The following is a 23,220-nucleotide window of genomic DNA, read 5'->3' on the forward strand; positions in this document are numbered from 1 at the left end:
TTTTACGTATTTTACATTATGTTACGAAATATTAGCCAAAAAACTGATCGCTTTAGAAAAAAAGCCAGCCAAAATATTGCCACGCATTCATGACATTAGGTATAAAAAATGCAGCCACATGCAATTATGTTACATCTATTTTTGAAATTATCTCTTCATTGCTCGAAGAAGCGATAGGGCGTTTTCAAAGTGGTGTCAAGCGAACTATTATGCATCCGTAGCGATTGAGAATGGTAGTGATTGACGAGAGATTGGAGTGTAGGGTAAATATTATGAGGCTCGGCGAAACCATACCCATTTGCTCCCTTAAGGATTGGAATATGTTTTATTTTAGGAGGAAAACCTTTATCGTGCCTATAAAAAAAATAGTGGTAGTTATCGCATTCATCTGTCATTTATCAACTTCATAACTATTACTATTAAAATTACGTTATGATTTTATATCTAATAAAACAAAAAAAATTTACATCTATCAAAACATACGAACCTAAAATGTTTATATTTGAGTTGTTTTTTTGACACTTAGTAATCAATATTTACAACTATTGTAATGGTATAAATGGAAATCATTAAAAGATCTGAAAATAAGATAAACAAGAAATAGTCGAAAAATATCTTCAACTGTTCAACAAATCTGCTTCTTTTCAACTTCAATGTTAACTTTCATCTTGCTATTGAATTGTAAAAGTGTCATTTTATCGCAGTTATTTTTCTAATTGTTACAAAGGCGTTTTGACAACTTTATACAGCAATTGACTTGAATTTTTTTTTATTAAAGTTAACTATCAGTTTGAGTAAAAATTTTTTTCATGTTTAGATATCAACAAATAAACTATTTTTCCAATTACACAAGAGGACAATATCGGCTTTCGATATTATCTTGAAAACGTTTGGATATTTTTCGTAATGGCAGCGATTTTATAACTAGAAGTCATCTGTACAAATATGCTCTCTAAACTAATTATGTTCTATTATCATTAGCTTCCATTTAGAGAAGTTTGTTATAATATCATGATTAAGTCGCAACTTCAAAACGTTGCTGGGCAACTAAAATTAAACAATCGTAAAAATGTCTTCTTATAAAAAAATCATTTAAAATGGTTTATTATATTTTTTAATGCTTCTTATTATCTCATTTACCTTTATTGTCTCGATTATCTTTAAATCTCAATCTAAAGTCTCAATTAAAATTTAGTATATAAGACGTAATAATACTAATTATCACGTTTTACATATTAATTTTTATATCAAATCTTACAAAATCCTTGTTTTATAACGCATAAAAAGATTATGATATTGATATCATGTGAATGGACCAAAGTTGGTTATCCCTAAATGTAATCTAAAGCCTGTTTCAAGATTTGTACATTCGTTACGTTTTGTAACACTTCATTTGAAACGGAGAAAATTTTGTTTTCAGCAGTAAATATTATCGAACAGAATATAACGTTGTTTCGAGTATTTAAGATTTTTTTCTTGCTCTTAATTTTTTTCTTTGAGACTCCAAAAAATTGACAAACTTTGGGCCACGTTAGGATAAGAAAGAACTGTCTGGTAATATACAGTATCAAAAAATATATGAATCTCACGGTCTAAAAATTACGATAAGATACGCTCAAAGAGAAACTTACACAAGAGAAATGCTGTATGGGTACTTTGTACTTTTTCTAACAAGAAATGTTCCATTTGGTTTATTCTCAAGCATCTGCACAATTTGGTCTCTAATGATAAAAAAAAACAAAAAAAAACAACTTAATTGATAAAAGAAAAAGTAGACATTAAAAAAAAAACCCCATATATAGTTCTGTTGTTACAAACTGAGAAAATGATGAAATCATAAGTCGAACCTTTCCAAGACACCAAATAACCATAAACTTTCATCTAAACCGTCAGGTGTAGGGTACTCCTCATTAGTGCTCTTTTGACGAGGTTGAGATACAGGCAAGACATCATAAATGCTAAAGAAGATATTCAATAATTTTTTTACATTCGATAAAATATACATTTGATTAACGTAGCATTGTAGCGATAATTTTTATTCTAGTTCATTATACTTACTCCTCCATCTTTTCTGACTGAATTTTCTTCTTTTCTTCTGGGAAATATTCCTCCATTTTCCTGGAAAATAAAAACAAACATTCGTTGACCATTTTAAAATTGAAAATTTTTTCCCCCAGGATTTCGTATCACATACTTTCAATATTAAAAATTAATTCGAATGTAAAGCTCATATAAAAACAACAAAAAACAACAAAAAAACAAAAACGAACGATTCGAGTTGATTATATTCTTCTTGAAGTACTGGCAATTCTGTTCCAAGTTCTGTGAGCTGGGCTTTAAGCGTGTCATATTCGTGTGTCAGTGTGACCAACTCCGCGTCCAACTGATTCCAGATGGCTTTTTCCTCTTGAAGAATCTTCTCTAAGTGGGCAACACTATCTAAAAACCTGGATTAACGGATGAACAAAAATAAGCCGTAAGTCAAGAAAATGCGTAAATATTTAAAACATAAATACGTGTTTACATAAATGCATGTTTTACAATAATAACTGAAACGAAGAGAAAGAACGAAATAAAAAATATTAACACAATTTCCAATAATTCTTACACATATTTATCTGCAGGAGACGCCTCATCTAATTCCTTGCTCGCTATGTCTTTCTGTGCAGAAATAAAACTGACTATATCTGTTTGTGATTCCGACAACATTTTGCATTCTTCAAGACGCTGAAATCAGATAAATTAACTTTACTAGATACAAGCTTGGAATAGCCAAAAGCTGTGAACATTAAACTTGATACTAATGTAAAATAAAACTAATTGAGCTTTGTAGGAATAGCAAAAACTGCAGATAAAAATGACCACAGATTTACTGTAATATTTTATCAGTTTTTGTTTTTTGTCTTTGTTAATAGGCGAATTTAAAGTGAAATTAATTTAACTGCGACAGGTTTTTTTTTTTTTTAATAACGAAAACTTCAGCAATTTGTCCCACTCACCAACTGCATTTCTTCTTTTTTGAATTCGGTTATTTTTATTTCTTTCAGCTTTTCATCAATCTGTTTAAACTTTTCTTGAACTACGTCATTTTTCTCGTTTATCTAAATATATAAAATGTTACCAGAAGTCAGAAACAAGAAACCATTCTAATGTCGATTTTATTTACATATTTGATGTCTTAAGCATGTTTTCAATACTTTGAAATAAGCATCGGCATTTTGTTTTTAACAAACAATAACAAATAAAGTACAAACTTTTATATCAGCCATTTGAAGTAAATTGAATTTTAAACAATTTATATATTTAGAGATACACTGGAAAAATTTTTACGATGCCTCACATACGCTATACTATTTTGTTTCAAGCCTTTAAGACATTGAGCGGAATTCCGTTTCAATTAATTATTAGAACTTAATTTTCAAAAATATCAAATTATGTGTTGCAAAAATATGAAATTTGTCCAAAACTTTGGCTTTTTAAATCGTACGAAGTTTAACTTTAGAAAAATTCAAATTTTTTTAAAAGACTGATATGCACAAACTTCTACTTTACTCGTTATTAACCGTTATCAAGTGAAAAAACAAACCCCGATGTTCTGAACCTTTAATGTTAACACTAGACTTGAAAACAAACATACGAAATGACCGCACGTGTGCATCACATTCCATAACTTATTCCCCCCCCCCCCCCCCCCCGCTACTTACAATGGTTTTTTTGGGTTTTTGGCACGGGTAAAGCAACCTCACATCCAAGTTGGAATTCATCTCATTTAATGAATGATTGTAAAAATATTCTATCAAGAATTTCAAACTTGAAAAGTTTAACATGTTCACTTGAAAACCAAACCGTCCGTTACGTTGCATTATCTTTATTAATCGCTCCCGGCCGTCTTTCCTAAAAAATAAAAAATTCTTTTTTTGTAATAAAGACAAAGTTGAAAGTAAACCCCAATTAACTTTTTTGTTCTTCGGAAAAGTTTTAAATTTGGTAACGAAGAAAATAAAGCTTGAGGTTAATGCAAAGGTATTCTTAAACCGTATTAGTTACTGCAAGACTCGGCAAACTAATGGTGATAACTACTAAGGAATTACTTCAAGAGTAATTTGTAAAATGAAAATATTAAAACAACTTTCCATGCTAAATGATAGCATCTCAAATTTATCTTCGAATCTTTTTAAGAAACCAAAAGAAAACGAACTCTCTGTCAGAAAACTTTTTGGCGAGTTTTTTTTTAAATGAATATTTTTTATTAATGTCCAAAAAGATATTGATGAATTTACACTTACATAACAGTTAGAGTCCATTCACCAAGTCGATTTTCAGATTTGCGGACGAGAAAGTAGCCATCAGGTTTCGCACGAAGCGCAAGTGAGACTTCTCTCCTAAAGAAGCAACAAAAACATTTAAACATCAAACACAATTTAATTACTATGAAACTAAAATAGTTTAACTACAATACAGTAATAAAACATTAGATTCGAAATATTGCATATTCGAGCAATTTCATACTGAATCTGAAAAGAACTTTTCTGTATTTTTAATGGGACATGAAAACATATTAATTTCTTTGGCATCGTTTTTTAGTCGCACTCAAGTAAAAGACTTTTTTTTTAAAAAAAAAAACAACTGATAAGAACATCTTTTTTTACAAACATTTTTTTACTAAGAAGAAGGTAGCTACGCTATGACATTTTACACAATAATTTGGGTTTCTTTTGTTATTTAACAATGTTGTATTAAAAAATCAAACATAAAAATTATTTAATAGAGTTACTTTGTAGCATCAGCCCAAAACCAGTCTTCATTTACAACTTCTAAAAAAAGCAACAGTAAACAGGTGAGACAATTGAGCAAAACATATGCAGCACAGTGAAAATAGCTAATAAATAAACAAGACAGTAATTAATGAGACTGTTCATATTTTAAAGTTATCAAACATTTTCTTCTTTTAGCCTTATTTGTAAGCTACATAAACATCATGCAAAACAAATTGCAAAAGATACAATCTTAAGGGAGAGAATGCTTCACAAAAATGGATTATGATTAGATGCCATAAAAAAATAATACTTAACACTGTCCATAAAAAGATCCAGTCATTGTGTTTGTTATTTTTATTTATACAACATTAAGGGAAAAATAAATTACCTGAAACTTTTTCAGAATCAGATATATCTTTTTGTGCAACAAACCACAGCAACATTTTAATAACATTTTTATGTGTTTCAAAATGTTTAACAAGTTTACTAAAAACATATAAGTAAATAAATAAATGTGATATGCAATTTTAATAGCATACTTAAAAAGAAAATTATATATATATATGTGTGTGTATGTATACAGTTATTGATATTCCGAGTGTTGCTGCCATACATGACTGTCCAACAGCAATCAATGTATGCTCCTTTGGGACCTTCAAATACTTGTCTGCATTTACCCTCAAGCCCTTGGGGAAAAGGTAGGATGGCATGACCTCCCTCTTTGAAGAGATGAATCCGTAGACCATGACAATGGCTGACAACTTTGTTTGCATGACCTTGGGTAGATTTCTCGTTGTTATTTCTTTGGTCCTGGCAGAAATTTTTTTCATAAGAGAAGAACCAGATCATGCCTGGCTGCAAGAGATGCTTCAACTTGTTTAGCAGTTTAACCAAGTTTCTTTGTTGCTTTTCCTTGGTCTTTTTGATTAACAGCTTGTCCTTTTTCATCTTGTATGACCTATACCTTAAATCCTCTGCCGCACAGGTACTAATTATTGATTTGAACATTCCCAGGTCACAAGTAATTGACCTTATTGACTTATCAGGGTCAATGTCAATCATTTCTTAGACTTTTGCTACAAATTCAGGAGATCTGACACAATCAGACCATGCTTGTGAGTCAACTATGACTTCACAGTCAAACTCTTCAAGCTTTTTTCTCACCATCCAAATTCAACTTTTATTCACTTTTAAGTACTTTGCAATAACACTTTTTCGACGATTGTGGTATTGAAAATTCATTTTATATAGTTATTTAAAAAAAAATTATTTCATGAACAAAACTTTAAAACTACCACCAAAAAAAATATAAACAAATTTTGTCATGCAGGCAGCAAGCAGTGTGCTTGAATTTGAATGTAAATTATCATTGGTAATATATTTTTGTGCACTAGGACATCCCATATTTATCAAAAATCATCATTTTTTACTATTTATTTTCTTGCTTGAAGGTACATAAATGTAGGATCTCTTTTAAAAAAAAAAGATCTTATGAAGCCTCTGTTTGCAAAAATGGACTTTATTGTTTCATTTTCTAGATGAAAAAAATTAACTTTAGAAAAAAATAAAGTTCTTGTGGAAAAAAAAAAACCAAACTATTACACTTCTTTATAAAATCAAGCTTTTCTTAACAAACACATACTTTTACATATACTTAAACACATACTTTTAGAAAGAGTAGTTAAATAAAAATATTTTAACATAAGGTTTTGATATATCTTTATACTTGCATATTTTTCATATTTTGATTTTTTAAAAATTAGTTATTTTAACCTGTATTATATTTTCAAAGTAAAAGAGTACATAACAAGGAGTATAAAATGGTATGAAATTAGTAATGTTAGGAAAACAAGAAAAAAGGCAAGCACAGCAATGCCTGATTTAATTGGTAATATAAAAAATTTTTAAAATAGATATATTACAAATGTTTTAATAATATTTTATTACTTTAATACTAATATTATTGCTTTCTTATATAAAAAAATTATCATTAACAATGTTACATTGTTAACAATAAAATTAATAATAATAATAAATAACAATGATATTTTATTTCCAGGGAAAGGAAAAAACTTAATGCCATCTGAGCTACTAAGTCTTGGTGCTGTTCTTAGTAAAGCTATACTGATTAAAGAGCTATCAGAAAAGAAAATCTATGTAGCAAGTATTCCTTTGATGGAGTGAGAATTTATTCAAGCGCAGAAAACAAGAGGGGAAAGGGGAGGGGGTGAGATCAAGATTTAACAGGATCAAAAGATTATAAAGAGAAAGGAAAAGAAAAGTAATAGAGCAAGTTTTTGGAAAAATGTAACAACATGGAAGGGTATTCTAATAGTGACTTAAAGGGTATTTAAAGGATTTGGTGAAGGCTAAAATTGTTCCAGAATCAGCACTTTTTTTATTGCTAGTCAAAAATAAAGTGCATAGAGCCATAGATAAGTTTATGTCAGTGTCAGATTATTGGAGATTTGATAGATTTGAGTCTGAAGATATTTCTTGTATTTTCTTTCATGGAAGTGACAAAACCAATTTATTCACATTTCATGAGGAAACTAAAAAACTTTATCTTTAAGGTAAAAAAAGAAGATCACTTTGACTGATGACTATACTAAATCCGAGGTGACTGATATGGATAGAAATTATAATTTCAAGCCAACATCTGTAGGTTCTGGCTTAATTGAACTTTGTAAAGAAATAAATGAGTTATCTTCAGATCAGAAATATGTCTATAAAGTATGCCAGACAGTAATTTCAGGAACTCTTACTGAAAGTTTGGCAAACCAAAAAACAGGCACTATATTCCATTCAAGGTGGTAAACACAGGTTCTTTCTTACTTTTATTGTGGGTATGTAATCATGGATTAGAGGAAGATGAGCTAAAAAATTTAGAATTAATTATTAAGTTTCATGTATCAGTTACTTTATAACTACTTCCCTATGTGGTTCCAAATCAAAGTGAAGCATAGTTGGATAGATGGGCCACGACACATCTTGAACCAACTCACCCTTATCAAACTTCAAGATAAAAATATACAGAAGATTGTTGAAAAATACGCGAGATCTTCAGCATGGTATTCTCATTCCAAAATCTTATTGCAAACATTAATTTGCAGCCAAAACAAGATTGAAAGGGAATTTTCTGTTAGTAAAATTCTGGAAATTAGAAGCCACCAGAATATAGGAAGCCTAGCTTCGAGAGCATACAAGATTCCTAATTTAAACTTGCATGCTACCACATGCAAGTTTAAATTAGGAATCTCGTATGCTCTCTTGTATGACTGACCTTATAACATGGAAAAAAGCTTATGAACCCATCTTAAGCTGTCAAATGAACAGTAATGATTATTTGCAGTTGCGGAGGTAAAATTAATTTTTCTTATGTTTAATAATATTTTTTAATTGATAAAAATTCAAGAAATATTTACTGTTATGAAAGTAGTTTTTAAAACAATTATCAGATAATTCCTCTTTTAAATAGCAAGAAAGACTTCTATTCATTTTAGCATTCATTTTAGTCGTTTTTAGTGCCTATAAATGAATAAATTACGGAGATAAAGAAATGAGTTTATATTTTGTTTGTTAAATTTTATAAGCTTGATATTGTATTGTAGAATAAGTGCTTATGAAACCTAGCATCTATACCTGGGGTATAAAGGGGGCTTATGCACTAAACCAAATTTTCCAAAAACTCCATATTTATTGACATCCAATTTGATGAAAAAAATTGTTTTTTATACCATCCACATGGGATACTCTTACATATTTTGAATTTCTCTCCCCCTCCTCCCCATTTGAGTTAACATTTATATTAAAATTAAGGTCTATTTTTGCAAATGTTGCTTTTGTTTTGACAAATTTACATATGTCCACCCTTAATATGTGTACCTAAAGGCAAAAAAAACCCTTGGGGCCAACCTTGTTAATGAAAGTTGAAAAGTACAGGATGCTCTAACATACACAACACAAAGGTAATCTTTCCAAACTACAACAAAGAAACTCACTCTGCTTGATGATCAGCTGGTCTTATAAGCAAAATTGAGAACTCTTCTGCTAAACTTTCTGTGGTTATTATTAACTGGTTGTTAACTCCACTGTTTTGAGCCCTTAAAAAGAATTACCAATACAATAGATATGTTAAAACATTTTAGATTATTCTAGAAATATTGATAGAGGTTATGGTTTACTTTGTTCTAGTCAAATACTAGTGTTATTAGCCTCACTATCACTTTATTTTAACTTTAGAAATATTTTAAAAGAATATTTTCTTTTCTGAGAAACACAAAGTTCTCAGAAAAATCAACATTTACAGAATCCTTAAAAACAGAGGATATTTGTAAACTACTGATTACTAATGGAATTTTTTTTTCTAATAAGAATATATTTAATTTGTCAATATAATTTTACAAATAAATATTGATATTATAAAAAAAAAAATTGTTTATGACAAAAAGAAAACTTTAGATAATATTTAAGAAACCAGTCATCAAAGTAATCAGTTATTTGATGAATAAAGAAAGAAGTAACAGTATTGATGCAGTAATAAATTTTGAAAATAGCAAAAAAAAAAAAAAAAAAAACCTCTTTTTAAATAATTCATTTTCATATTTTATCACAAAAAAAATCATCATCATAAAATTTGATTTGTGTTTATGCAACAAACCTGATGATTTACCTTCGAAATAGAGAGATTGTATGGCGGGTTTCTTTTATACTTATATTTACATAAAAATGGATGATACTTTACCATTTAACATCATAATTTATATATAGCTATTATATGAATAACTTTAATAACTATATTTATAAAAATAATAGTAATAAAAGATATATACTCACCATAGCAAATGCCTCAATACAACATTAAGATGTGAGCGATTTGAACATGACAATTTAGAATATAACTTAGATATGTCTTGTAGAGAATACTTTTCAGAAGCTAAATATTTCAAAGACCTTTTCAAAATTTTTCAAAATCACAAAGAGGACTCAAAAAATAAATTAAAAAAACTAGTTAAGGGAATTTTTTCTCCAAGAAAATAAGTTTAAGATTTTGGAAACATATTTCAATTCATAAAGTTTTTTTTAAAAAGTGTGTGTGTGTCTACATATATATATATATATATATATATATATATATATATATATATATATATATATATATATATATATATATATATATATATATATGTAAACAGCTCTTTAAATTAAAGCTCTAGAAAAATTAAGTCTTTGTAACTTTCAATAAAATTAAAACTTTTTACTAAAATAACACTTACAAGCCAGGTCTATAAATGCATCATACATATTTTCTGATAGAAATGCGTTAGGTAAGTCCAATAAAAAAGATTTCAGAACATTAGCAGCATAAGCAGGGTCTGACCATGTGTCATCAAACATATTTACTGTTTCAGGATCTAAAATTTTAAAAAGATATTAAATTTTATGAAAACAAAAGTTATTTATTTACACAAAAGATGCAAAACATTATATGCATTTCTACTCGAACTTACTAAAGGCATTCAGCAGCAAATCAGACAAAAAAAGTAAATACCTTGATTCAGTGCTGAACGGAGAGCATTGCAAAAATTAAAAGGAACATTTTTTGTGTAAATATTTTCTGTAAGTGTTTCATAAGTTTCTATCATTTCAATGCACTTTCTCATAACAGGAGGTATAACAACAGAATTAAAGTTACAGCAGAATGATGGATCTAGGTGTTTAAGAACAGGAAAGTTAATATCTTAAAATATATTATTATGAGCATCTAATTGAATTTACAAATAAACATTTGATCATTAATAATGACAAAAGTAGTTATTAAAAAAAAAAAAAGAAAATAGAAATCGCAATTAAATTTAAATTTAAACATAAAAGTGTGAAATGTTTAAATGTTTTGGATTAAATGAGAGCTTAAAAATTTATTCTTAAAAATAAATAATAAAACCAATACTAACAAATGAATAAAAAAAATCAAATAATTGAACCAACTATAGTACATAATAACAGTAAATTACAAACAGCTAAAAAGTTAAATAATTTTAGATAATTCTTTTTTAAAAATTAAACTTTTAAATCATTAGGAACAACGCTTTCAAATTCAACCTTGTAAAAATTGCAGTTATTTAAAAAACCAAATACAGAATATATATCAATGATATTATACTAGTAAAAGTTTACTAATTTTAACCTGGTGAGTCTGATGGTCTTCTCCCTTGAAAAGACCTTTCTGAACATGGACCAATAAGATCAAATGCGCAAGAACGATGGCACTGGCTTCCACAATCTTAAATACATAAATAAAATTAACAACATTCTCTTTTAAAGACTTCCTGTAAGCAAATCTCATATCAGCATTTTTTCATTTCAAAAAGTGAAATTATTTTTAATGAACCAACCTGCACACATAAAACCCTGTTTAATTATTCCAAACATTGGCTTTTTGCAGAGGTCACAGTTTTGAAGTGTAGTAAACGTGTGCTCATAGAGCTTTAAATGATTGTTTATATTGTTGTTTATATTTAAAGGTATGTTACAATTCAATTGAGAAACCTAAATTAGAAAAGATTAACTTCACATAGAGGTGTATTTTTATTTTAAAACTTAAAAACTTATAAAAAAAAACTTACTGTTGGTGGGTCAAGCAGGAGTTCATCTAAGCACTGTTTAAGTAACTTTATATGGAATTCATTTTCAATGCCGATACCCTAAATATTACAGCAATAAATGTACATAAAAAATTAATAGCCTAAACAATCATGAGAAACTGCTCTTTTGAATTATAGAAAAATCTACTTAAGTATCTTTGTTGTAATAAAACATCTTGTTTACACCACTAGACATATCTTACCTTTAAATATGGCTTATTAATATTGACTAGATCAACTCCTCTTATATTGTTGACTTTGATCAAGCGAAGATACATATGCAAGCGTGCTGCTACTATCCATTCCATTACTTCTTCTACAGACCAGGTACTTACTGGCTAATGTAAAAACAAAATTATCAAAATTTAGCTTTTATAAAAAATAGAAAGAAAAACTATTGACCAACACGTAAGCTATTAACAAACATGGGAGCAACTGAAAAACATGGAAAGAGGACTTATTATGATTTTGTAACAGTTTTTAACTGTAATATCTCCATTAACAGGGCAACATAAAACTTTAAATATTTTTTTTACAGTGACAATGATGGTAACCTTTAAAATAGAATCTCTTGATAAAGATGAGGAATTAGCTCTGCATTCTCTTTGAAAAGCACGGTGACATCCAGTATGAGTACAAAGCAAGCAATCTACAATTCAAATATAATTGAAGATGATATGGAAAATAATATTATTAGTTTTTTACTTGAGAATAAGGCCTTGATTTTTTTTTACAGAAACAAAAAGCTTACTTGTACACAGAAATGAAATTCTTGATCCTCCCCAAATGTATTCATCGCCTGAAATATCATAAAGATATTAAAATAAATTACTTTCAAACATACTCATGAAGTTTTTTTTAAAGAAAAAAGAAAAGAAAAAGAAGCATGATGCAGAGCAAAAAAAAAAAAAAAAAACTCAAAGCAGAAAGTGAATAAAATGACAAATACCAAAAAGAAGCATGGTGCAGAGCAGAAAAGTAATGACTGACAGCAGAAAAGCAAGAAAAAAACAAGCAGCAAAAATTTTTTTATTATCTAAATATTGCTACTAACATACAATTTTGACACCACATTGGTCTTTTAATATTCACTTTTTCAATCTGATGCTCTCTTATATTAAAAAATTTGGACCGACTTGGATCTAAAATGAAAAGAAAAAAGAAAAAATTAATTAAAATAGACATAGGAATTTTTAAATTAAACACATTTCTTTATTAAATTCATTAACAGAAAAAAAGAGTAAAAAACATTGTAGATAAAAGGATTGTGGAAGTAAAAATTAAAGAGTTGTAAGATGCTAAAATAAAACAAAAACCTTGTTTTGGTTTTGGCGGACGTGGCAGCATTGCATTTTCATTAACAATAGTACAATAATTTCCAGGAAAACGACCAAATGATCTGGTACGCATGTTCAAACCTTCTAACCAACCAAGAGGATCAGCAATTGGCTTTTGAACATAAAACTGATCCCCAACTTTCATCTCAATTTCACTATCTTTTGCAGAGTACTCATGAATAACAGCAAATACCACAAACTCATTTTCTCCCATTTTGGAAATAACACAAATTAAATTTTATATTTTAAGGTAAGGTTCATGCATTATTTCTCTATAACATTCATAAGATTAGTTCAGCACAAATAAGAAACCAGGAGGACTGTTATATATATGAAAAAACAATAGCTAAGTAATACCTTATATGCACAATACTTTCTAAAATAGTCTAATTTAGGAAATTTTTTCATAGAATTAAGCATTACTTTTTTTTCTCTGACATTTTTCTCTTTTATTACCTCACCATTTGTTGATAACAGTTAAAGCTCTTAAAAATGTTTTATCTTTAACTAAGATTTACTATTTTCAATAATGTAAAAAATTCATCTTAAATTTAAAGCACCAAAAAAATAACTTTCAACTATAGTAGGTGTTTTTCAAAAATTCAAATGCTTTCAACATAATTTTAACTAAAAATGTTTTAATCAAAAAATAACTGAGATTTCCCTTTTTGAAGTAACATATAATCTATACAATAATTTAGTTCAATATTTAAATCTATAACAAGTAATCCGACCTTTTTAATAAATAACTTATTTATTGAAGTTAACTAAATGAGAAACTTTTGCTTGTTTTTTGCTTTTTAAGATTTTTAGTTTTATAAAAAAATAATCTTTTTAAAAAACACACCAAAACAATATAAAGTGTTATAGAAAATAATTTCTAAAAACTTTCAATAATCAAATGATAAACATTTAGACAAACACCATTTTAGAGTAGAGCTATTAAACAAAATAAAATATAAACATTTATATAACATTTAAAATAATCTTACTTAAAAAAAAAAAAAAAAAATTAAAAACATCTTTAAACAAGCCTTGCTTTTAAGGGCAAAAAAATAGTTTTAAATGTTTTTTGAAAAAAAAGGGAAGAAAAATTTTTTTTCAAATACCACAATATGAAAAAAATGTGTGTATATATTTAAAACATTATACGCATCACAGCATTTCAATAAAATTAGTATTTTATCTTTTCAATATTGGCTGATTCAGCTAGTAGCAAGAAGCCTAAGTGAAAGTAACCAGAATTTTAAAAAAAACTCACAACAGTGAAGTTTAGTTAATAGCTCTAGGTGACTTCTCCATATTAAATCAACTTCATCTACTTTTTTTTCCCTTTTTATGTTTTGTTTTGGATGAATCAGAGCTGAAAAGAACAAAAAAATAATTTATATAAGTATGAAAGGAAAACCTTTTTAAACTAAAAAAGAAAATCAATTTCATTACAAAGAATGCAGCTTCGTTTCATATTAACAAGATAATTGAGGAACTTCAGACAATCAATGAATCCGCTGAATGTAACTTTTAGTTAATAAAAACTTTGTAAAGTTTTCGAGACTAAAACTTTGGAAAAAATCTACTTATACATATTTACATAATTACTACAATAAACATACACGCAGTTGCACACCAAATACTACCTTTCATTTTCGCGACATTTTCTCCGGTTTTGTTGTCTTGAACTTAGGGTACCAAGCCTACAGAACACTTGGTGCATATTGGCATGTAAGGAGTGATGAAGCTTATTACACTTAGCCCATTCTGTTAATTCATAAATCTAGTAAATAAAAAGTTAAACTAACATTTAAAAAATTTAAAAAAATCATGGTATGAATTGTCAATCAAATTAAAACCTCTATTTTAAATATATTTATTATACTATCATTTTCACATAGGAAATGAATAATAGCCTAATTTAGTGTAAAACAATAGTTTAATCCATGTAAAATAGCACCAAATAAAATACAGTATTATCATTTGAAAATGAATTCTGTAAATTCATTTACTTCTTTTCAATACATTATTAATTATCTATTCCTAAAACAGAACTTGGTCACAAATACGCATATGGTTAATACCCTGTTTCCTTTCCTGCTTATAACAAATGGGTAAGTGAGAAGAAACCATTTTCTAGATTGGCTGTGAGTCAACCATAGACCATCCTCTATGGCTATGACTCACCTAAAGTAATTTTCTATGGCTATGACACACCCATAATAGTCTGCTATGGCTTTGACACACCCATAATAACATTCTATGGCTCTTACTAAACCAAAGTAATTTTTCAGTATAAACTTCTTTATACTTTTTCTTTTACTTTTTTTTTTTTGAGTATAAGCCTCTCTTAACTGCGAATTGTGGAGTTGAATAGAAGTTATAATTGTTATAAGTTAAATAATAGTTGAAACAAATATCTTACTTGCTTATTAAAGCATGCATAGCATACCCATGACACACCAAATGAGTTTGTTTCTGCCCATACATCGCCATCATTAGCAAGATGAGATTCTTTACACTCTCCGCAATATCTTCCTTGAGTATAAACTCGATTCTCTTGTAATGTTTTGCGATGTTTGCCACCACAACTGGTGCAAGGCAAAGAGTTCATAAGCTCATCAATGAAATTTTTTAATTCTGAATTTTCATAATGGCGACTCAATTCTTCTTGTTGACGTTCCATTTCTTCTTTTTTGTTTTGCTTGCAACGAGCATCATCATCAGATATTTTCTTAAAAGCTGCATCTAAAACTAAAAAAAAAAAAACTTTAATCTTAAAGTAAACTAGCTTTTACATGAATAATTAAAAACTTGTAAAAATGGAAACAAAAGTAAAATTTCAAAAAGTTAAAAACTGTTAACATAAGGACATTTTAACAAAAGTTAATGTTTAAAACATCAATATCTATGTTTGCAAATTCAAAATGTTTATAAGTAAAAGAAATATGTCAATTTATTCAAACAATTTTAAATTTAAAAAAATTGTTTAAAATACTCTTGAATCACTGAAACTTCCAAACTAGCATTTATTATACACCATAAGTATTTTTAAATTAAATAAAATAATCATTAATATTATTATATATATATACTTTATTGTTAACTTAAACATATTTACTTTTAAAGGCTTCAGCTGCTGAAGGGTCATCACATTTATCAGGATGCACCAAACGAGCAATATTTCTGTAGTTTGATTTCACCATTTCACCAGAAGCCGATGAATTAACACAGAGTGTCCTGAGAAACATTCTATATCAAATACTCTCACTGCCTTCATCTCACTACAATTTATAGATACAAATAAAATCAGAGCTTTGATGAAGAAAGTGCCAATTTCTTTTTGTTTGACAAATTCTTTGCTGTAAACAGTTTTTAAGTACATGTTTTATACCTGCACATTAATATTTTGGAATGTTTGAAAAGAGCCTAATATAGGCAATTCCAATATTTTTGGCAGTGTTGCGATGGCTAGTGAAATTTATTTAAGAAATTGAATAAAACTTGTAATTTTGATGTTCTTGGATAAACTAGATTTTAGAAAAATTTACAACTTTACGCTTTTTAATAAAGTCCTGATGGCTAGCTCAAAATTTAATATATTCAATTTATATTATGCTGATGAAAAAAGTTTGCATAATTTTTATGAAAAAAATTATGCTAAACTTTTTTGATATTTATTACTTTAAAGATTTAAAAATTATACATGTAAGGATGTAAAAAAATATTATGTGTATAATGAAATAAATAAAATATCTGAATTTATATATATATTTTTTCATGATCTACTTGTAATTTTCCTTTTTTTGTAATACTTAATTTGAATAATTATTTTGTTAATGATTTGTTGCATATTCTTCAAGAAACGCTAACAGATTTTATATGAGATCTATTCCACAGCTTTAATTGTCAATTTGTACTTAGATTGTTTGGTACAACTTGGTTCTTTTAAAAAGTGGAGACACACAGAAAAATATCTAATTTAAAAAAAAATAAGAGTGCATTTGGAAAGAAAAGAAATAATACAAGTAGGTTGAGCTTAAAATTTGAGAATTAATTTTAAACAGACAAACATACATTAAAAGTATTTTGCCAATTCACTGAGATTTATTTCACATTTGAATTCTTTTTTTTTTCTCAGATACAATTTGACTTCATCATTTAACTAAAATCTTGATTGCTTAAATAATTATGAAATTCCTCTAGTAATCATGGAATCTATTTCTCAATCTAAGTACAGCAGGTAAGTTTAAAGCTAATGTATTATACTATCTTTTTATGAAATGCAATAAAAATATTTGTAAACCAACTTACTTAAAAGGTCGATTTTCTTTTTGTTTTAGTAAATGTTGAATAGCTTCTTGTGATGTATTTGGAAGTAAACCTTCATCTGTATCCTCTTCTTTATTATCAGGCACTTTCTTTTTAACAAACTTACTCAAATCAATACCAATTAATAATTCTATAAGACTCACAGAGACTGAGAAAAACCTTTTTATTCTATTCCAGATGTTATACCTGCTATTTACAAAGCACCATAGTTGATTTATTCTAAAAAAAAGACATGTATGTATTTATGTATGTATGTATGTATGTATGCATGCATGCATGCATGTATGTATGTATGTATGTATGTATGTATGTATGTATGTATGTATGTATGTATGTATGTATGTATGTATGTATGTATGTATGTATGTATGTATACATGTATGTATGTATGTATGTATGTATACATACATACATACATACGTACGTATGTATGTATGTATGTATGTATGTATGTATGTATGTATGTATGTATGTATGTATGTATGTATGTATGTATGTATGTATGTATGTATGTATGTATGTATGTAGGTGTGTATGTATGTATGTATAAATGTGTGAATGTGTATATGTATGTATTACAATATTTATGCCTTTCTTATATATGCTTACTTTATATTACATATATGCATATGTAACAGTATTTATACATAGTTTCAAATTTTTTATTGAAAAAAGATACTTACTTTATATAACACCATAATACCGCAAGAATAAAGAACAAAAGCATGAATCTTAGCAAATTGGATATTAAATACCATGACATTTTCAGTAATAGAATGGTAATCATTAGAATCAAACAACATAAATAGAATAGCACATTCTTTAAAATGATAAAACCGTGTTTTGAAAACATTATTGCTTGATTGATATAATGAGTGACTTCAGGGGGAATTTTAGATTCTTTTGATTTTAGTTTTTTTCTATATTTCAAGCTGAGTTTGTTTTTCAAAAGCAAATTTTCTTTATTGCTTTCCATAATTTCATCAATATTGTTTGTCAATTTACTGTTGTTTTTGCTGTGCTTTTTTAGACTTTTTTTTTTTATTGGCTTATCATTTGACTCTTCTTTTAGCAATTTTTCAGAGGAATTGAAATTCTTATTGTCTTTTTCGAAATTTGTATAATCTTTTTTATCATCATATTGAGCAGTAGAAACTTTTGCTTTCTTTGCTCCACTAAACTCACTATTGCCGTCTTGAGAAAACTTTGAATGCTCATTTTCTTTATATTGGTATTGTTTTCTTGTTGCCTCAACATCAACATTAACTGAAGATAAAAGGTTTGATTAAAACAAATTTATTTACTGCTTTGAATGATTCAGAGACACAATAAAGAATAGACAAACTTACCTTCACCATCATGTTGATTATTACATGTATAAACAAAGGAACTATTTTTTGTTGTCAGGCTACATCCTTCAATTAAAGTAGTATAAAGTTTCTCTTTATTCAATGAATCATTTAAGAGATTTTTACTTATTAATCTATCCAATGTCTGTTTTAGAATACTTAACTGATCTTCATTTAGTTGTAAATGATCCATATTTTTCCATGGGGTACCCATTTAAACTGTTTCTAACAGCATTTACCAGTTTAGAAAGTATGCATTGGATGCTCTTATGATAGCTGAAGATTTAATAAACAAAAAAAAATAATGAGGAATAAAAAAAAAATCCTGTTAATAGTTTTTCTGAAAACTTAGATTTCATTTACTATTTTAAATCACTAAGTTTTCAAATATAAGTAAAAACTAATGCAAGTTTTTGCATTTGAAAATTTACAAAAATTAAATTACATTTTAAGTCAACAATAGTATTTTAATATCAATATTTTAATGTGCTACTTACTTAATTTGTCTATTTACCAAATTATTAAAACTTAATCATATATATATATATATATATATATATATATATATATATATATATATATATATATATATATATATATATATATATATATATATATATATATATATATATATATATAACTTCATAAGAACTTCCTGTCTTTCTTAGGAAGCAATTAGGTGTGGTATACATACATACATACATACATACATACATACATACATACATACATACATACATACATACATACATACATACATACATACATACATACATACATATATGTGTGTGTGTGTGTGTGTGTGTGTGTGTGTGTGTGTGTGTGTGTGTATGTATGTATGTATGTATATAACACACACACACACACACACACACACACACACACACACACACACACACACACACACACACACACACACACACAAGATGCAACTAAAAACAATAGAAACGACAAAAAAGGATTACTTTGATAAGACCGTTAACCTTTAACAATGCAGTACTTTTTATTTATGTTTGAGAATACTGGTGAGTAAACAAAGCATCTAAAACAATGCATCATGTTATCATCAGCCGGTTTCTTACAGCAAGAATAAATGATTTTTTTTGTTACAATTATATATCATCAACTTTAATATAAGGTTTAATGTGTATTATTATTCATCCATGGGTCTTTCACATAAACGTCTCACTTAGTTCTTAAGTATGCTTAAAAACTAAAAACAATTTGATATACTCTGAGAGTTCTCAGGAGGAGAATTATTCCGGGGATTTTCTTATAGCTAACATCTACCTTTTTAAGCTGCACCCACATCTGCGCGGTGGCTTTGCCTTTGTCGCCCAGTAAATATACCGCGCACTCTCGCATGCAATAACCGAAATTAATCTACTGACCATTCCTTTGCCACTCAATTTAAACTCCTTATGCTGAGATCATTCTGGTAACAGCTGCCAACTATTAATCAGTGCTCAGGAGTGATAATATCTATTAAATTGTTACAAAGTGTGGACTAAAACTAATATGTATATTACACCAAAAACCAAAAAAGACAAGAAAATGTAGAAATCAAAAAACTGGTAAGGGTTGTTTTAAGATTCCTAAAATTTAAAATAAAAAGAACTTTGAGTGGAATACGGGGTATGTGAGCGTTACCATATTTAATGTGCTGTAGGAGCTTTTGAAAATGATGACATTAAATGATGATTACACACAGTTTATTTTAAATGAACATAACATTTCAGTGGTATTTTTTTAGATATTTTATTTTATTTTTGAAACTCTTGTTTTTTCCTTTGTTTATTCATTTTTTTTTTTTTTTTTTTTTACAAATATTAACATTACAGGTTTGACTCGAATTTTTAAAAATTTCTGTCAACATTTTGTAACATTTCTGACAACATTTTACTGCCCTTTATGATGTTTCTCTAAATATAAAAAAATTCGTCTTAATTACGAAATAAATTCTTTAGTACTAGTCATCAACTAAGGTCTGAAGTTCCCGAAAAACGGTTTTTCTGTTCTTCGGTTCTTCGGTATTTTTCGGGGAATCGAAAGGAATCGAAGGTTTCGGTTCTTTATCAGAATCGGAATCGAAATTTACCGAAATTTCGAATCTTGCCTAAAATAAGGAATCGAAAAGAACCGAAGTTATCGGTTCCTTATCAAATTAGGAACCGAAATTTACCGAAGGAACCGTTTTTCGGTAACTCCAGTCTCTGAAATGAATCACAGTCTCAAAGTCTACTACAAAGAGCTAAAAAAAGGAAACTTGTACTTGAATCACCAATGAAAAAATCACCAATGAAAAAAAACCCTATATATGATGCATCTAAAGATTTATTTAATACTGAACCTAGTGATAGTTCTACTAGCGTAGCTTATAGCAGTGCTAGTAGTAGTCGCAAGGGCAGCAAGGACAGTGTCACTGATCTCACTGATAGTGATTTAGAATAACTGTATTTTTCAACTGTATTTCAACTGTATTTTTGAAAATAAAAATTAAAAAAATTCAAGTTTTTCAATTCTTAGTAACAATTTCGATTCTTTGTAGCATTTTTGATTTTTTGCGATATTTCCCGCTAAGAACCGAAATTGGAACCAAAATTCCAATTTCGGTTCTTAGCGATTCTTAGCAATTCCAAAATTCCCGCTAGGAATCGAAAAGAACCGAAGTTATCGGTTCTTTATCAGAATCGGAATCGAAATTTACCGTAATTTCGATTCTTTCTTAAAATAAGGAATCGAAGTTTACCGAAATTTCGAATCTTGCCTAAAATAAGGAATCGAAAAGAACCGAAGTTATCGGTTCCTTATCAAATTAGGAACCGAAATTTACCGAAGGAACCGTTTTTCGGTAATTCCAGTCTCTGTCATCAACATATTAGAATGAAGTTTGTGCAGTAAGTACGATTCTTCAAGTCTTTATCATAACTTAGCAATTACGTCATGATAATATTTTTTACTTTCTGTTCTTCAAATTTTTTAAGACACCCTAATTGGCAGAAAAGTACTGAAAAGACAGTTTAAAAAATTTGGAACTTTACAAGAAAAGGAATCAAATAAGAAAAAGGAAAAAAAGACACAAATAAGGAAGCAAAAAAAACCAATCTGTCTGCTCAAAAGTTGCAATGTTTCGTCTCCTACTTATAAATCGAAGATTTGAAAAGAAAATCTGCTCTCCTTATCCTAGACAAAACAATTCGTAATTCAGTTTAATTTTGGTTCATCAAATGCACTCAAACAACCTGGATGCACTCAAAAAGTCTGGATACACTCAAACAGCCTGGATCTAATGAAGAAACGACAAGTACTACTGGAGAAGCGGTATAACGGGTGACAACTAAAAAACGAGACTGGATTTAAAGACACATATCTTCTCAAAGGAATAAGATTTTAAAAATAGGAAAACTGTTTTAGAAGGTATTTTTATTCTAGTTTTTAAATATTTTATGTATTTTTAGTTTTTATAGAAAAATGAATAAAAAAATAAATTCAAAACAAGAAGAGATTAGAAAACGTGTGTATGAATTTTATTCAAATTACAAAAATGCTGGTAAAAAGTTCACTTATGACCACTTTAAAGTTGAGAATATACCTTAAAGTACTATCTACAAGATAGTTAAACGTGCTGAAAGTGAATCTGGGTACCAAAGAGTTCAAGGAAGTGGAGTAAAAGCTAAAAAAATGACCAGGACAAATATTGAAAGGCTCAAACTCATGTTTGACCATAAAGACGAAGTTTCTCAACAACAGGCAGCTAAAAAGTTCAACTGTACTCAGCAACACATTAGTAAAACATTAAAAAAAAGAACAAATATTAAGTCAAGAAAAAAAATGACGATTCCTAAACGCTCTGACCAGCAAAAAGCAGCAGCTAGAACTAAGTGCAGTCGATTATGTCAGAAATTCAAAAATCGTAAACCAATCATTGACGATGAGTCTTATTTCACGTTAAATCACTCCAGTATCAATGGAAATGATATATTTTATACTAGTGATGTAAAATCTACTTCATCTACAGTTAAATACCAAACAAAACAAAAGTTTCAAAAAAAATTACTTCTATGGATTGCTTTTTCTGAAAATGGAATTTCTCGGCCTTATTTTGTACCAAGTGGACTGGCTGTAAATCAAAAAATCTATTTAAACAAATGTATTAAGAAGAGACTTATTCCATTCATCAATAAGTATCATTCAGATGGTGCATATGTATTCTGGCCAGATTTAGCATCATCTCACTATGCAAAAACAGTAATCATGTACCTAAACAAGGAAAACGTGCATTATGTTGAGAAAGCGGATAACCCTGCAAACTTGCCAGAATGTCGTCCTATCGAAAATTTTTGGAGTATTTTGAAAGGCCTTTTCTACAAGAATAATTGGCATCATGGCCTACTATATTACACGGCCGTATATGTTACATTTTAGAGGCCGATTCTAAGAGGCCTATTTGCGCAAAAAAAGTAAATGACACAACTACAAGTGATAAAGTGTAAAATTGCAAGTGTAAAATATTAAACTTGCATAAGATTATTGGTTTAAAAAGGATATATATATATATATATATATATATATATATATATATATATATATATATATATATATATATATATATATATATATATATATATATATATATATATATATATATATATATATATATATATAGCTATTTTAGAAAGTTAATAAAAGTTTAAAAAGTTAAATCATATCATGGTTAACAAGTGTGTTGCATATGGTTGTAAAACTGGATACATCAGTTCTTTGGAAGATAAAAAAGTTGCTTCTTTTCATTTTCCTTTAAAAAATGAAG

The 23,220-nt window shown here is 28.0% G+C and overlaps 2 protein-coding genes across 3 annotated transcripts; both read right to left on the reverse strand.

The window, feature by feature from the left end:
- LOC145191994 (phosphatidylinositol 3-kinase regulatory subunit alpha-like) lies at positions 1–13,264 on the reverse strand. The gene is made up of 23 exons (XM_090076727.1): positions 12,718–13,264; positions 12,460–12,543; positions 12,153–12,200; positions 11,956–12,050; positions 11,605–11,739; positions 11,384–11,461; positions 11,153–11,306; positions 10,945–11,040; positions 10,309–10,467; positions 10,034–10,171; positions 9,594–9,693; positions 8,759–8,860; positions 5,146–5,243; positions 4,775–4,814; positions 4,287–4,382; positions 3,705–3,894; positions 3,000–3,101; positions 2,609–2,727; positions 2,271–2,447; positions 2,059–2,118; positions 1,848–1,958; positions 1,632–1,721; positions 1–354 (listed from the first exon to the last, which is right to left on the reverse strand). The coding sequence occupies exons 1-23, from the start codon at positions 12,950–12,952 to the stop codon at positions 156–158; spliced, it is 2,706 nt and encodes a 901-aa protein (XP_089932853.1). The 5' UTR covers positions 12,953–13,264; the 3' UTR covers positions 1–155.
- A 590-nt stretch (positions 13,265–13,854) lies between these two features.
- On the reverse strand, positions 13,855–19,631 carry LOC145192277 (uncharacterized). 2 transcript variants are annotated; one of them, XM_090076728.1, is made up of 8 exons: positions 19,376–19,631; positions 18,411–18,686; positions 17,745–18,327; positions 17,044–17,280; positions 15,851–15,969; positions 15,155–15,483; positions 14,376–14,512; positions 13,855–14,101 (listed from the first exon to the last, which is right to left on the reverse strand). In XM_090076728.1, exons 2-8 carry the CDS (start codon positions 18,622–18,624, stop codon positions 14,053–14,055), a joined length of 1,668 nt encoding a protein of 555 aa, XP_089932854.1. In that variant the 5' UTR covers positions 18,625–18,686; positions 19,376–19,631; the 3' UTR covers positions 13,855–14,052. The 2 variants fall into 2 exon arrangements, with proteins under 2 accessions (XP_089932854.1, XP_089932855.1); XM_090076729.1 differs by having other exon boundaries at positions 19,394–19,614.
- Positions 19,632–23,220: the final 3,589 nt, after the last annotated feature.

The sequence above is a fragment of the Hydra viridissima genome, unplaced genomic scaffold, assembly GCF_058129835.1.
Source record: "Hydra viridissima isolate aposymbiotic clone 2 unplaced genomic scaffold, HvirCarnegie_v1 scaffold_1, whole genome shotgun sequence".
In the NCBI taxonomy this organism is placed as follows: Eukaryota; Metazoa; Cnidaria; class Hydrozoa; order Anthoathecata; family Hydridae; genus Hydra; species Hydra viridissima.

Excerpts from the sequence above, each read along its gene's own strand:
- LOC145191994 (XM_090076727.1), bottom strand. The coding sequence starts at position 12,952 with ATGGGAGAAAATGAGTTTGTGGTATTTGCTGTTATTCATGAGTACTCT. Across the intron at positions 11,462-11,604 it reads TTAATAAGCCATATTTAAAG|GGTATCGGCATTGAAAATGA; the intron begins GTAAGATATGTC and ends TGTAATATTTAG. Across the intron at positions 8,861-9,593 it reads GTATTGAGGCATTTGCTATG|GGCTCAAAACAGTGGAGTTA; the intron begins GTGAGTATATAT and ends ATTCTTTTTAAG.
- LOC145192277 (XM_090076728.1), bottom strand. The coding sequence starts at position 18,624 with ATGGGTACCCCATGGAAAAATATGGATCATTTACAACTAAATGAAGAT. Across the intron at positions 15,970-17,043 it reads AAAGAAAATCGACCTTTTAA|GACACTCTGTGTTAATTCAT; the intron begins GTAAGTTGGTTT and ends AATGTTTCTCAG. Across the intron at positions 14,513-15,154 it reads ATGCATGCTTTAATAAGCAA|ATTTATGAATTAACAGAATG; the intron begins GTAAGATATTTG and ends TTTATTTACTAG.